At 38.9% G+C, this 15,020-nt stretch overlaps 1 protein-coding gene across 10 annotated transcripts in view; it reads right to left on the reverse strand.

Annotated features, from left to right (window-relative positions):
* The window catches only part of EHBP1 (EH domain binding protein 1), a 452,470-nt gene that overhangs the window by 99,294 nt on the left and 338,156 nt on the right, over nt 1–15,020 (reverse strand). For all 10 annotated transcript variants that reach the window (XM_019516608.1, XM_019516607.1, XM_019516605.1 and 7 more), the window contains 2 exons: nt 12,973–13,878; nt 9,328–9,471 (listed from right to left, as the gene is read on the reverse strand). In XM_019516608.1, coding sequence (XP_019372153.1) covers nt 9,328–9,471; nt 12,973–13,878 — 1,050 coding nt within the window. The remainder of the gene's footprint in view (nt 1–9,327; nt 9,472–12,972; nt 13,879–15,020) is intronic.

Below are 15,020 nucleotides of genomic sequence, written 5' to 3' on the forward strand. Positions count from 1 at the left end.
TTCAATATTTTTGCTGAAAAACATTTTATCATCGAAAGAAGATAGATCAACACCCAGTACACCAAAACCAGTTATTCAAAAACATCTGATTTTAAAATGCAGTTAATTTCCTAAATACCCATAGAGTATTTAGGGGAAACATCCTTATCTATCCAGGATAAAAAACCAGAGATAAACCCACTCCACATTAATAATAAAGCACACCATATGACACACATTTTTAGATGTTTGCTACAGTAACCTATTTACATTAGTTTTTCCTTTTTTAGTCGCCTTTTTGAAGAGTCCCACTTCAAAGGGTTCATTTTTGCACTAGTTCCTGTCAATGCAGGTCAGAAACACTAAAGTGGAAAGTCACTGCACTGCCGTGCCACAAAGAGTCTCTGCGGCTAAAATCAAACAAAGCCCAATTAAACTAATCATAACGTCCCAGTGAACACAAGGAAGCTCACCTGGTATTTCTGGACTTCTTGTGTGAATTCCCAACTCTACTCAGTACTTGGTACTATAATTACCCTGACCAAAATACTGTGAAATTACTGCTCTGATCTACTAATGGCTGCAAAAATCAAGCCGTTGTGGTTTCATGCCAAGGGGCCGTAGCAAGGTGGCGCAATGCTTTCTGACAGAGACGACAACTTCTAAAAACTCAAAAGGGAAAATTAACGGGATGTGGTTTATGTTGCCAAGGACTGTTCATTAATTACCAATTTAATCACTGCTGGAGGCATGACATTACAAAAATCTGGCTGAAAGTTCTAATAGATTATGAAGACCACCTAAGAAGAGTGACCAAGAAAATGTACAAAACAATTAATACTGTTTCACTGCTATCAAAGACACTCAGATTATTTTACATCAAGTGAAGGAAAAGAATTAGTAGCTTCACAGTGCCACCACTAGGAACTGTAAATACAATGGCACACAATTAGTAATGCACATGTGACTTTTCGTTCAAGGCATATATCCTTGGGAAAGCCAGAACATGATAAGGAGAACAAAAGAAACATTTTTAAATGAAATGAATAAAGATTTTAACTCTACCCCTGTGCATGCTGAGCAATAACAGAATAGGCAATGCAAAATACAGCTCTAAGTAATGGCGATATCATCCTGGGATTCACAACAGCATGCACTGAACATTCATACAGCAAACGTCCACAGTCATTAACAGCAGTATAAAAAGAGCATTCCAGATGCTAAGAAAGCTGGGCTATTTTCATAAGCAGAAGTATATCTCTGAAATAGAGATATCTTTTGTTGCTAATGTTTATGACTAGGCAACAGGAATGTATTTAGGATTTTGAATTAAACCAAGATTTTTCATGTGATCTAAAAATTAAGCTGATGAAATTGGTGGGATATTTATACAAAAAAACCTGTTAAATGTAATACAACTGATACATGATAGGCAATAATAAACAAAACCAAACAGTAGCATATAGATTCTGGACCAGATCCTCGACTGGTATAAGTCAGTACAGCCTCACTAAGGTTAATGGAGCTATACCAATGTATTCCAATTGAGTATTTGATTCATTTGTATCTAAAACATAATGTTTATTTTGCCACAAAGGTTAAACTGTCATTATAAGTCTTGCCAATAGAAAACTGTCAATACATATTAATTCTACTCGCGAATGGGTTTAAATTACACAGGAAAGAGAATAATTTACTGTTGTTCAATGTGTGGGAGTTCTATATGTTGATATTTGTTACAGTTAAATACTATAACTTCAAAATAAGAAAAAAAAATCTACATTCTGAAATATGCTATCAAAAGATTTAGGGCCTACTTCAAGGTAGTCACTAAACATTTTTATTTTTTCAAGTATTTAGTAGAAGAGAACAACTTATTTGTTCTTGCCATGACTGAAACTGGATCAGACCATACAGAGTGAGTGTTTCATTATAAAGAGGTAAGTATTAGCTCAGTCTTTGTTTTTTTGTGTTTCATCAGGAGGTCTAAGCTTCATGTAAGGAAAAGTATATGGCAAAAATTAGCTATAAAACTTGCAGTACACATGAAATTTAAATACTATGCAGCATAGTCTTATCAGCTTTAACCATATTCACCCACTTGTACTGGTATATACAGAAGCCCTATATATGAACAACAGGAAATAAGTGACCAATGCTCAGGGATTACTAAAATAATGTTCAATCTATTTACCAATTAGATGGTAACTGCTTCTTTTGTAATTGCAAAAAGATCTCCCAATTATATCTGAATGTGGTCACAATTATCAGCATGACAAACTATTGTTTTTTTCAATCAATATTTTCCAATTAATATTAAAAGACCAAGGTTGCCACCTATAAAGTCCCAGCCTTCAATAAAAATATTTGCCAGAAATTTAACTGATAAAAGATTAACTTTACTGTCTTAATTTTCTCACAAAAATAATTTAGAAGCAAACAGGTAGCATTTCCTTGAAACAATGAAAAGTTACTATTACTTCCTTAATCACAGGCACTTGCTATCTATCATGTAATACTCAAGTAATTCCCCTGATGACCTAAACATTTTTTCTAATGAACTGAAAATAGAGATTAATTCTGTGTTTGCTTTAATAAAAAACAACCGATTAAACATCACTGGTAATAATGTCCAAGAATCAGCTGAAAATCTTAAATGGAGGAAAGAACACTTAAAATAGCAAATTTTGTTTAAATTAACTTCAAATGAAATGTGTGTGCTATTTGTATTGCCAACCATTCATAATGCCTGTGGCTTACTTTTTAGTTACGTACTGTAGCAGGATAGTTAGTGGTTTATTTGTGCAGGGGTGGGAGAGCATTGCACCCGCAACGGATACATGAAACCATCTAATCAAGTTTTCGTGAGTACATGAAATAAATTTGTATTTATTTAACTACTGCTGGAACACCCTATATGGTAGAAATGCATGCAGTCAAAATTAAAATAAATCTATGCAAGTTCACTTTAAGTTATCTATGCATTCCTTTAAGTTACAAATATCTAACCCCACTTTGTAATTTTATGAAGGTTTTCTGAAATGATTTTCATTTCCATTGGTTTTCTGTGCAAGCTAAAAACTTATCATGTTGCATTCAAATGTTTATGAAAATGAAAAGTAATGGGCAAAACAGATTGATACCTACAGTAGAAAGAGTTTATTAAATATGAATTAGATACAGTTGCAACAAGTCCTTTGAGCAAGAGAGTAATAAAATGCAGTTTTCTCAGGAGAAAGAAAAACTCTTTGCAGAAACTCTCTTCCTATCCAATGTAAACAATATTGGCATGTTTGGAGATAACAGCTTGTTTGTGAGCTACCTTATTCTTGCAAATAAATCTCAACTCCCTCAGATCTTTTAGAAAACATAATTAAGAGGCTTGAGTATCTTTAATGTATGCACCTTTGCAACATCCCTGAGAGATACGGACGTGCTGCTATCCCCATTTTACAGGTAGGAAACTGAGTAAAGGAGTGGCTAAACGCTTGTCTACACTTGTTCTGTGCTGTGCCTGGGAGCACTACTGTGAAGTACATCCTGCCTATTAGCTCTCACTTTGCACGCACCAAATTCTGAAAATAAGGTACTGAATATCATGGAGGTGATGTAGACAAGCCCCAAGTATGTCTGTGACAGAACAGATGCTTTAACTCAGACCTCAAATCCTAGGCTAGACCCTAACTACAAGACAAAATTTGGCTGAATCCACACTTGTGTCCCAGTCCTGCAAGAGGATCCACAAAGGTTGAGCTCTTAGTTTACAAGTCTGTACAACTCACACTCTATTGAGGACCACCTGCAAGTTCCATTTTCCAGTGAAAGGCTGCCATTATTGGAAAGGGAATGGAATACCCCAGCGGCTGCAGCCTCACACCTCCCCCACATCCATGGCAGGGAGCTGTGAGACAAGCAATTATCCAGTGTTTTTATTTATTTGCATCACTCAGTATGTGGCCCCACCCATTAGTTATTATATGCTATTGAAATCCTGCACCATTTACAAAATTATTAATTACTTCAAAGGCTTTGCAACAGTCCTCATAATTACAGTATCTAAGCATTTTGTAAATGTTAATGAATCGGTTTTGTCACAACTCTGTGTCACCCTCCATTTTTGTATGGGTAACAGAGAGATTAAAGTGCACACTTGTTTTGGATGCCTAGTTGGAGATGCCTATTACTGAATTTTTCAGGGTATTTATACAGCACTTGATATGCTCAAAGCACAGCTCCCACTGGCTGAAGCTTCAGGCATGAGTGCTTAGCCCATCTGCAAGTCAGACCCCAATCTCATGTTGGGTAACCAGAAAATAAGGAGTTCACAGTTATTGACAACTTCTAAAAACCTTGATTTGGTTAATTTAACCTGAATCATGCAGATATTTGGTGGCTGAGGGAGAAACAATTTTCTTCTCTACGATGGCCTTCACAGGCCTTAACTATGGCAACATTCCTTCTTTCCCTGGAGTACCCTTTCAGTTTCTGTAACAAAGGAGGCAGAAACAGCACCCTTGGTCACTACATAACCTCTCAGGGTACCATATATACTCTGTACTGAATGAGGAGGGGTCTTGTGGGAAAAAAATTATGTGATTATGTAATTAAAGACTGCAGCATAACATATACACACAAGAGAGTGAAGGAAGGTTGACTGTACATTTCCCAGTTCCTGAGTGCTTAACTTTGCAACCATTATATGCCATTCACAGTCAGTATGCGTAATCTCCTAACTTTTCTCTTCTTTTCGTCTGCCTGTTACCTTTTCTTTCTCTTCCTTTAAAAAAAACACCTTAATTGCAAAAGCAAGAATTCTATCACTTGTAATCATGCCAACCTTATCAGTGGTGTTGGAATCTTGAGGTCTGCAATACAAATCTTTTTTAGCCACTTGCGCTAACAGAGTAATGTTTTACAGTAGAAGATTGCTCTTCGCTCTGTGGACCAAGCAGTAAAAGGGGTGAAGGCGAACACTTTGCCAATGGGTCTCACATATATTTGCTCACAGTAGAGAAGTGTTGAGATTCCTAAAGCTTGGGTTCCTTCTCCCAAGCCACATTCCTATCAGCCTACCCTTGAGTTTTTTCCAGTTTTGTCCTTCTCATTACCTCTTCCCACTTGCAGCCACCCCCCAGGTTCCTTGTGTTCAAGACAACTTGTTCAACTCCCAACTGCCAACAACCATCCAAAATAATCTAGCTGAACCATTTCTGGGGGACAGGGAGAGAGGTGTAGTCACTCCAAATAGGACTGAAATATTAAACCTGAGAAAAAGAAAGTTGAAGAAAAATAAAAAATCCCTCTTGGTTAAAATTTAGGTAGTGAAAATGCTAGAAGACTCAGCACACAGACAACTTGTACAGCCCAAAACAAAATAAATGAATATATAGCGTAAAATGGAGCAAGAGGCACAAATTACTCAAATTGTAAAACTGAATGGCAAGATAGAAGACATGTCTGAAATTAAGAGGGCAAGCAAATGGAAATTTAGATGAAGTAGGGCCAACAAGAAGGTAGACTCTGGTAGGTAAAGTTTAAGATGAATCTGCAGCTGCATAAGCGTTCTTCACCCTGCAAGCTTCTCCTGCCTAAGGGCATGGCACTGCTGTTCAAAAAGGCCTATAAGAGGATCAAGAGGGAATTTAAAGGGCAAATAGCTAGAGACAGAAAAACAAATAGAGAAATTGTGTAAATGTATCAGAAGCAGGACACCTGTGAGAGAATCAGTAGGTCTGTTACACTGCAACAGAGCTAGGAGAGTAATTAAGGAAGATAAGGACACCTTGGAAAAGCTAAATGGTTTCTTTGATTCAGGCTTCATCACAAAGTTCTGGGGAAGATAGGTACCCTGGACGAATTCTTTTCAGATAGCAGGATGAGGTATTTATAAAGATGACAGGAGTGGGAAGGCAGAGAAATGCCATTGCCTATTACACTGACTGGGGATAACCGGTCTGATCAGAGGAATATTCCTCGCCTTGCTTGACATATGCACATATGGCAGGCTGGAGAATGAGTGACTTTCACAGGCGCTGAATGAGCAAACCCAACTTTGAAAGCAGTGAATGTATCCACACTACATAAAGGGGAAGGAGTGAGGGGAAAAAGAGATGGACTGATAGAGTAAGAGTAGACAAAATCAGGCTGAAAGGGCTTCTGAAGAAGCTTGCTACTTTGGCTCCACACTGGAAACAGAAGGGAATGGTAGAGTTAAGAGGGTCTCACTTCATGCACAGTGCAGATGTAGCTAGTTTACTTCATTTTAAAAAGGAATGCAACCAAAACAAGTGAGAACAACAAGGCAGGGACAGTACAAGCAATATTTGTTCATGATGATTGAGTGAACGTGGAAATTCTGGTCCTTTTGTTGAGCTCAAATGTTACAAAGTCATACTTCACTGCAGATTTCATTCATGTTTTCACCTAAAATAATGCCACTCAGGATACTTGGAAAGAAGCCGGGAAGAATTAGAGGAGTGAAGTATATATGACATGATTTTCAAAACTAACTAATGATTTTCATGGTTCGAGTTGATACATGTTGAAGGAACTTGATTTTCAGAAAATACCAAGCATGTACCCTTTTTGCTTTCTCAGTCTATGCACCCAAAAAAGGTTGCTAGTCATAAAACACAGAAAGATTCTCATTGTTCTTAGCATGAATTGTATTACAAACTGGATTTTATTTCATCTGATTGGAATACAGACACATACCACTCTGGGTAATGTGAAAATGAAGATGGATACTTGGCTGAAAGCTTTCCTGTACTGCTGATCTTAATGAACCACACATACCAATATAAACAAACAAACAAACAAAAAGAACATTTCTAAGCTAAAAAATAATCTGCACTATCCAAAGTATTTTTTTCTTCATAAAGTACTTAAAAGTCATAATATATACATTATAGCCTGGCTTAAACTCTTGTAGCTCTACTAAAATAAAACAAGTTGAACATCTATACCAAGTATCAAATGTATTAAAAGACTACAAGATGCTCTCCACTAAAAGAAATCAGCTGCTGATCATACAAATATATTACTATGTTTTACTAGTCTCTGTCTCTTGTACAAAATCCATATTAATGGGTGCTCAGTTTACAAAGTAAAGCACTGAAAAGTTAGGAACTGCTAGATTTAGGATTGCCACTGGATCTTAAGTCAGCCCCTTTATGTGCATGTTTTATGACACAGTCTTTAATCCCATACCCTGATACAGAATACCTGTAACCCATTCAGTGCCAAAGATGACAATGAATTAACAACTATTCAATATTTTATTTTACCCGTATCATTTAGTGCATGGCCCCGGGCCTCATGAAATATGTACTATTCGAATGGCGCTCTGGAATTATTCATTTATCTATGAGCTTTTTCATTAGTGTCTATAGGCTTCAGAAACAGCAACAAATTCATATTCACTACACCCCTGAAAAAGTTACCTTATATTATCATCTCCATTTTATAGTTAGGGAATTGAGCTCAAAAGTGAACACTAATGCTGGGTGTCCAATCAGAAATCTCTATCATCTGATTTTTCAGAGACTTGGCATTTGTCATTTCTTTATTTGTTCCCAGCACAACTCTCACTGGCTTCAGTTGCAGGTTTGTGAGTTCAGAGCTTCTGAAGCCCTCTCTCACCCCCTGGTCTCTGTCCTTCATTTCCACATCCCTGTCACCAGCACTCACTTTCTTTTTGTTCTACATCCCAGTCTTCACCACCTTGCCATGTACTCATACCTAACCTATCTGCATTCCAGTAAGGTGGCTGCTTCCTGGACACCAACAGCTGATCTGAGAAACAGTCTTCTTTCTCTCAGACCCTGTCACTTACATATTATTGGACCCTGGCTGCAAAGAGGAGCAACTGCAGAAAAAAACTGGATTAGTCCTGGGCGCACACAGTACAAATTTCCAGAGAATTTACCTGCCAAACCCTAACAAATCTCTAATGGGCATGTAGGAACTGGCTTATAAAATGGCCAGGTTTTGGTAGATAATTTGCCAGATTTCAAGGGTTGGCACATCACTGACACCCACATGATCCCCCACCCTCCCATCTCCCAAATCCAAGTCCTTCTTCCTAAAGAGCTTCTCAGTGAAACAGTTATAAATACATTCTTTACATGGGTAACAAACATGGTTCATCTCTGAGAAAGAGATGAACTGTTTTCTTTTTCTGAAATTTACCAAAACATTTAGCTGGAGCCAGACAGCTGGCATGCAAAATCTCAGCCTGAACAACTAAGCTTTGGCAAAGTTCTAAAACCTAGGTAATATAATGAACAGTGTTGGTTAACCTTAATTTCAGTTGTCATTAACTGAGCTGCTTCTAACATTTATCTTGTAATGCAGCTTGATCTATTGAAAAACATGTTTTTAAAAGCTGCAGAAGTGTAATATACCCCTACTATCTTCCCTCACCCCCAAATATCCAACACAAATTCACACAATGGAAATAAAGATCAAGCATTAGAGATATTTTATGAAGAAAATAAGTATAAAAATCATATTAATGTTTCTTTTTGGGAAGGGGGGCAGTATATTTTTTTCCTAAGGAAAAACATTTGAAGTGACAGAGCCACAATGATTCAGAGAATAAAACAAATTAATCAAATACTGTTTCCTCTTAATCCTATGCAATCCTGTTTGTGTCAAAAGGCAGTGTGCGCCATGGAGGACCAGGTTCTAAATGGTATAACTCAGGGAAAGGCCAACTCTTTATCTGTATCATCAATTTCAGTGAGGTCCACAGTTGTCAGTTACAATGCACAAAACTTGGAATCACAAAATTACTGCACATATTCTACCTGGCAAAGGTGTGAATAAGAATATATTAGCTTTCCTCACCAGAGAGCATACACCCCTTCACATCATGATGGGGGTTGCTGGTGGGGCAATGGGAAGCTTCTGTTGGACCTGGTTTGCAGAGCGATACTTAACAGCACCACCAGCATATTCCATTCTCATGACAAAAATGGACATCATGAAAAATAGAAAGTTCCACTATAACTTAACAGGTCGCTTTGCTTCTTCTTCCATGAGTGTCTTAAAAACAAGGATGCCAATCAACTAAAGTGCTCCTTCCATGAAGTTTATGGCCCTTTTACACTGACTTACACAGGGGTAAAATGAAGTTCTAAATAGGAGCTGATGGCCTAAAGTACCTTTAAGAATTGGGGCATTTTTTTTGGTAAAAGCATTCTCTGTAAGTACATCCTATGCTGACACTGAACTTTCCCCAAACTTACTTTGGGCTCTCTAAACAAATAAATATAACAATATGTAGGATTAATTATAACTTTCTATGTGTAATTTTTAAATGCCATGATGGCCAACATTCCTTACATCACTCAGTTGCTTAGTACGGGCTGAGGCAGTTGTATTGGTTAGCTGCTTATTCCCCGCCTTTAAAGCTGCATCTCTTCTTGCTTGCTCAAGCAGAACTCTTGCTCGTTCTTTAAGTTCTTCCTGTCTTGACAACATTCGTTGCTTAAAAATACAGAAGCAGAATTAATGGAAAGGAAATCCCAGACTAGTCAACATTTTTTACAGTAGTTAATACTCAGGAACTGCCTAAATAAGAAAGGTCAGGATTCAAAAGAATTATATACTTCGAAAGGTGACAGCAAATTCTACAAAAGTAGAAAATAAAAACTATCAAAAAGTTAAATTACATCATAAAAGGCCTGCATGGTTTTTTTTCCTTTTAACCCAACTTCTCCCCATGCTAATTTTCACTCATTTTTCATCAACATTTAACACCTTTAAACCACAACTCTGGGAACTGCTGGTGCTGGTGTGATCAGTAGTGCACAACCTTTTCTATAGGTGAGCCAAACCTAAAAATCAGAAATGGGCCAAAGGCCAGGAGAAGATCATAGGGGGTGAAGTCACACCCTTCTTGGCTGTGTAGTACATGTGCAGTGAGTTGACTGAGGTCTCTGACATGACAGCACAGACACTGGCTGGAGCCACTGCTTTTGCATCCCAAGGGGGTGAATGCTGTTGTCCCCCTCCCCTGGTTAATTCTGCAGCAGGGGAAAATAGGGGACAAGCAGCATCAACATTCATCCCCTGGGCTTCAAAGCCAGACTGACACGCCAGTGAGCTCACGCTGACGGTGGGATGTTCACACGGTCTTCATGGGCCACAGGTTAAGCACCAATGGTCTACATGGACTAACCAGGTTAAAAGTATTATGGGTTTACCTATATTAAATATGCAGGTAAATACATAAACATAAAAACGGTTATACTTCCTATAAATGGACCCAGTGCAAGATACAAGCAGCAATGGTAGGTACCTGTATTCTCAGTATTAGCAGTGACAAGGAAGCATCTTCGCAGTCATGGAACTGATTACCTTTCAGAGTGGACATAATAGTATGAGGATTGCTACATAGGCACACTGGACTGACTGGACAGGTCCCATTTATATGCACATGCTCATGACTCTGCCTTTCTGGGCTAGGGCCAATTATATAACTCCTGATATGAAGACTTTGGGGAGATGGCATGTTATGGAACTGGACCTTTTATGTTACATGGCGTGGGGGGCATCCAGTTTTGTAGGGTGCAGTCCTTTAAAAGCCACAGCTGGGTGGAAAAGGAAGTGGGTTGGCTCTGGCTGGTACAGCTCAGGTTTTAAGTCTGATTAACTGGTACAAATGCTCAGAAAGATTAACTAACCTAGAAATCTCTGTAAAGGCATCTCCATCTTAGCTTATTACCCTCTTGTATCTGAAAATGTAAGCAGTGAAAACACACAACCCCTACCTGTTTCACTATTCCTAGGGGATCATATCATCCCTCCACCATCAAGAATATAGTGTGCAAGGGAAGAGATACAGGAAAACTTGATTTTGTTCCAGTACTTTGAGGGAGGTGTTTGGGGCCCTGTAAAATATGCAGCAGGTATGCCACTGGGCCACTCCTCTTTTCTATATAATCATAAGGGGAGGGGGGGGAAGGGTGTGTGTGCATGTGTGTGTGTGCATGTGTCCCAGGAGATAAATCTCATCTCTCCTGTCTTTCAAAAAGATCTATTCAGTGAGCTTGTAGAATCTGAGTATAAAAAAGGACAATACTATATACTGTGTCAACTTAAGAAACACCTCTCTTTGTGTGACAGGTCTTTCCATGGCCCCATCACAGTCATGAAATCTCAGTGCTCAATCCAGCACCAACTAATTTATAATGAAATCGGGTTAGGTGGCAGTTTCTCATGAAAGGAGAAGAGGGTTTCTGAAAGTGTAACTCATAATGTGGTCTGAGCCAAAACGCAGTACTAAGAGACTGACCACACTTTTTTTTTATCATAGCTAATGGAATTATGCCAAACAAAGCAAAACCTAAAAAAGGCTGTTCATAGGAAGGAAGTTATGGGCCTGATTTGGCACTCCTATACAAAGGGCAGATAACACTTTAAAAATATCAGTGTGATGGATTTGATTCAGGAGGGTGAGGGGAAGGGCATGACATGAATGCTTTGTTCCTATGCAGTGCTTTACAATTTCAAAGCATTGGACAAGTATTGACTAATTAATCCTTGTGCTAAACCTGTGAGGGAGGTATGCATGTATAATTACCCTCATGTTATAGATGGGAAAACAGACACTGTGGCAAAGTGTCTTGCTCAAGGCCACACACAGAGCTAGCAGCAGAGCTGGGATTAGAATACTGGAGTTTCTAGCTACCAGTCATGTGCTCACTTCACGAGGCCTTGCTGCCTGTCAGATAAGATTCTGAAATATGCCCAGTATATTCCAAGGAGTTTAGCAGTTTTACTTACTTGTAGAAGGATCAATGAATTAACTATATATATATATATTTTTTTTTCCACTTAAGGCTTCAGCATGTAAAAGTCACAAAAAAATGCCTAGGGGTTCACTGAAGCTAAAGTCTGGAAATTGGCAGAGAATACAAGTTTATTCACTTGCACGAGAGTAGAACAATTCCCATCAAGAGTTGTTATGGATTGTTTTTCATACAACAGCTGTTTTTGACGTCACACAATAATTCTAAGTATTCACTTGCTGAAGGAGGTCTAGTCTGGCTGAACAATAAAATCATACTCCACCTAGAATGCCATTTACAGCATGTTAAGACATGCTATAAATTACTGTATTTACTTGAATCCAAGGTGAGGTTTTCTCTCACTATTTAACACAGGACGAAAAAAAACCCATCATCTTCGATTTGGGTATTGGCCCTGGACAGGCAGCTGCTGAAGTTCCAGACCTGGCCCTAGATTTGATGCCAGAGTTGTTGCCTTCTCCAGGCTGGCATCAGGATGGCTGGTCCAGCAGGGGAGCTGACACAGAGTGGGGAGCATGGGGAAGCCCACGTGATGGTGGCGGGGAACACTGTGGAGGAGACTTCATGGTGTGCGTAGGTGGAGACGGTGCGCAGTAGGAAAGCTGCTGTGGCTCCAGCCCCTGGCCTGAGGCTCTGGGTTTGGACAGGGTCCAGGGCCAGAGTTGAGGCCGGAGCTGCTTGGCTGGGCCAGGGCCAGAGCAACCATGTGCTCTGTGTCCTGGGCCCAAGCCAGAGCTGCCACACAGGATAAGCAGTAATGGCGGCGGGGGGGGGAAGGAGCAAGTGGCTGGGGGAGCAGGGACTGCAGCAGGGAGGCAAATGGCAGGGGGCAAGTGCTTGGGAGGGCAAGTGGTAGGAGAGACAAACAGCAAGGGGACAGGTGCCAGCAGGGGGAAAGTAGACAGGAAGACAAGAGGCAGGCAGAGGAGGCAAGGGACTGTTGTCTGTTTCCCCCACCAAAAAGCTTTCTCTATTTAAGATGATCCTCCAATAATTAGGTTCTATAACTTTCTACAAACCTATAATTTTTCACATATAGACTGTAATTATTGGGGGGGGTCATCTTAAATTCAAAGTCATTTTAGATTTGTATAAACGTTATACAGGCAGGGCACAGAACCTTAACAGGTACCCCATTTTGTTTCATAGGTATATATGAATTCCAAAGTCTTACCTGTGCAGTTTTTGCAATTTGATCTGCATGATTTAAAGCTGTTCTGGCATTAGTATCAGAGTCAGCCTCTGCTTGCTTTAGAGAAGCACGTTTTTTCTTTGCAAGATCTGCATCCCTGTTATAAGAATATCCAAGTTTGGAAGTGGGAGATAAACTTGGCTTTTTGACAGGCGAGCCAGGATCTGATCTGTTCTCTGTGGATCCTGTATGGACCAACTTTTCTTGCTCTGAGAAACTAATGGTACTGTCTGAACTCTGCTCTTTTTTCTTGTCGGTGTCTTCACAAACAACTGTTGGAGACGCATCTTCTTTTTGATTGCTGACAAGTGGTAAATCGCTCAAGTCTAAAGTGTCAACTTTCAGCAGTTTCTTCCTTCCCAACAAAGGCTGTTGTGTTGTGTCTGCATTGCTGCTTTTCCCGGCCTCTTCAGATGCAGAAGTCCTTCCAGAACTCTGCTGGGATTTTTGTGGATCAGTGTCACTTCTAGTCCTCCGAGAAGGGGAAGCCGTGCTTGGACTTAAATGGTCATCAGGTGTCTGATGCTCACTCTCTGATTCTCCAACACCACTGTCATTTACAAATACAGAGTCATCCTGAGAAACAAAATCTGCCAAACCACTGTCAGGTTGGTGCAAGTCAGGCTCTCGGTTCAGATCATTCAGCTCTGCATAGAACTTTTCCTGGTCAACAGAACTGTTGGTGTCCGTTTCATAGTTACCCACTTTATATGTACTCTTACTACTGTTCTCCTCTATCTGAACGACATTTAGTTCTTGGCCACAGAAATGTGCCCTTATTTGATAGAGATAGGTCATAACAGTCAGTTTGTCAGGAATTGCTAACAAAACCATGTCAGAAGGTTCCAGCAATCGAGATATTCCTAAACTGGCAAACCCATCATATGCCTTAAAAATAAACAAAACAAAAATTACAATACAGAAATTCCATAGCATATCAATAAAGCTCAAGAACTGCAACTGACAATTTTATTTAAAATGAACAAACAGTTAAAATACAAAATATCGCAGGCAAGTCCTTTGACATGGTTCATCACTGCAGGGTTTGGTGTAGTAATGTGGTTATATGGTAGATTTGAGGTGTTTATTACTTCATAAGCCAAGTTCTATTATGTTGTCAATACAACTCTATGCTACTGCATAATCTTTTGTTTTAAACTCATTATTTTTTCTTGGAAGATTTCATACTATCTGTACTATCTCCATGGGTACTTAGATCACGGTGAATATTAACATGAAGTACACTAATATGACATTGTTTTTTATGTTGTGGATGTATTGCCGTGCTGTAGTAAAAACAACTGATTCTACTCAAAGTAAAACAAAAAAAGATGTGTGAAAGTGGAATCTAAAAGAAATTCTCCTGTTACTACTACCAAAGTCTACGTGCATCTTAAATGGCTCTCACTCAAGAAGCAGGAAACAAGCAAATAAAAAAGTGTAAGAGTTGGAACAAAAAAACCTAAGGATGGGTTTTTAAGATAGGGAACAAAGATATAAAGAAACACTACACTAATCCATCTTGGGCTTTATCATTAGTGATCAAGCTTCTCCCTTCTACTGGCCATGTAATTGCAGTGATTTGTGCAGACGAAAATGTGCAGCCAGATAACCAAAAAGAACTACACCCCAGATTCTGTGATACACTGTTCAAGCACAAGGAGACATTTTTAAATATTTACTCAATGCTAAATTTATAAAAACAGGAGAGTGAATTTATTTCTCACTTCATTTGTCTTTGAAGTAGCTAAAAAGTTTGAAATCTCTAAGGTATGAGAGGCCCTTTGTATTATATCTGCTAGCCCTTTAAAAGGCTGCACTCTGTACATCAGGTTTTTCTAGTTTTGAAGAATTAAACCTGTTTCTCAATTTACAATTAATTATTACTATCCTGGATTAGCCCCAAAAGACAATATTGTGTTTCAAGGAAGCCTTTAAAAAGGGATCCTGTTGGTTATTTTAGAGTCATTTGGGTTAAAGCATTAAAAGTCCCAAGTAATTTTGATTTTCTTTTAAATAAGGACCACTTT

This window comes from Gavialis gangeticus, unplaced genomic scaffold (assembly GCF_001723915.1).
Source record: "Gavialis gangeticus isolate Ggan-Ray unplaced genomic scaffold, GavGan_comp1, whole genome shotgun sequence".
Classification (NCBI taxonomy): domain Eukaryota; kingdom Metazoa; phylum Chordata; order Crocodylia; family Gavialidae; genus Gavialis; species Gavialis gangeticus.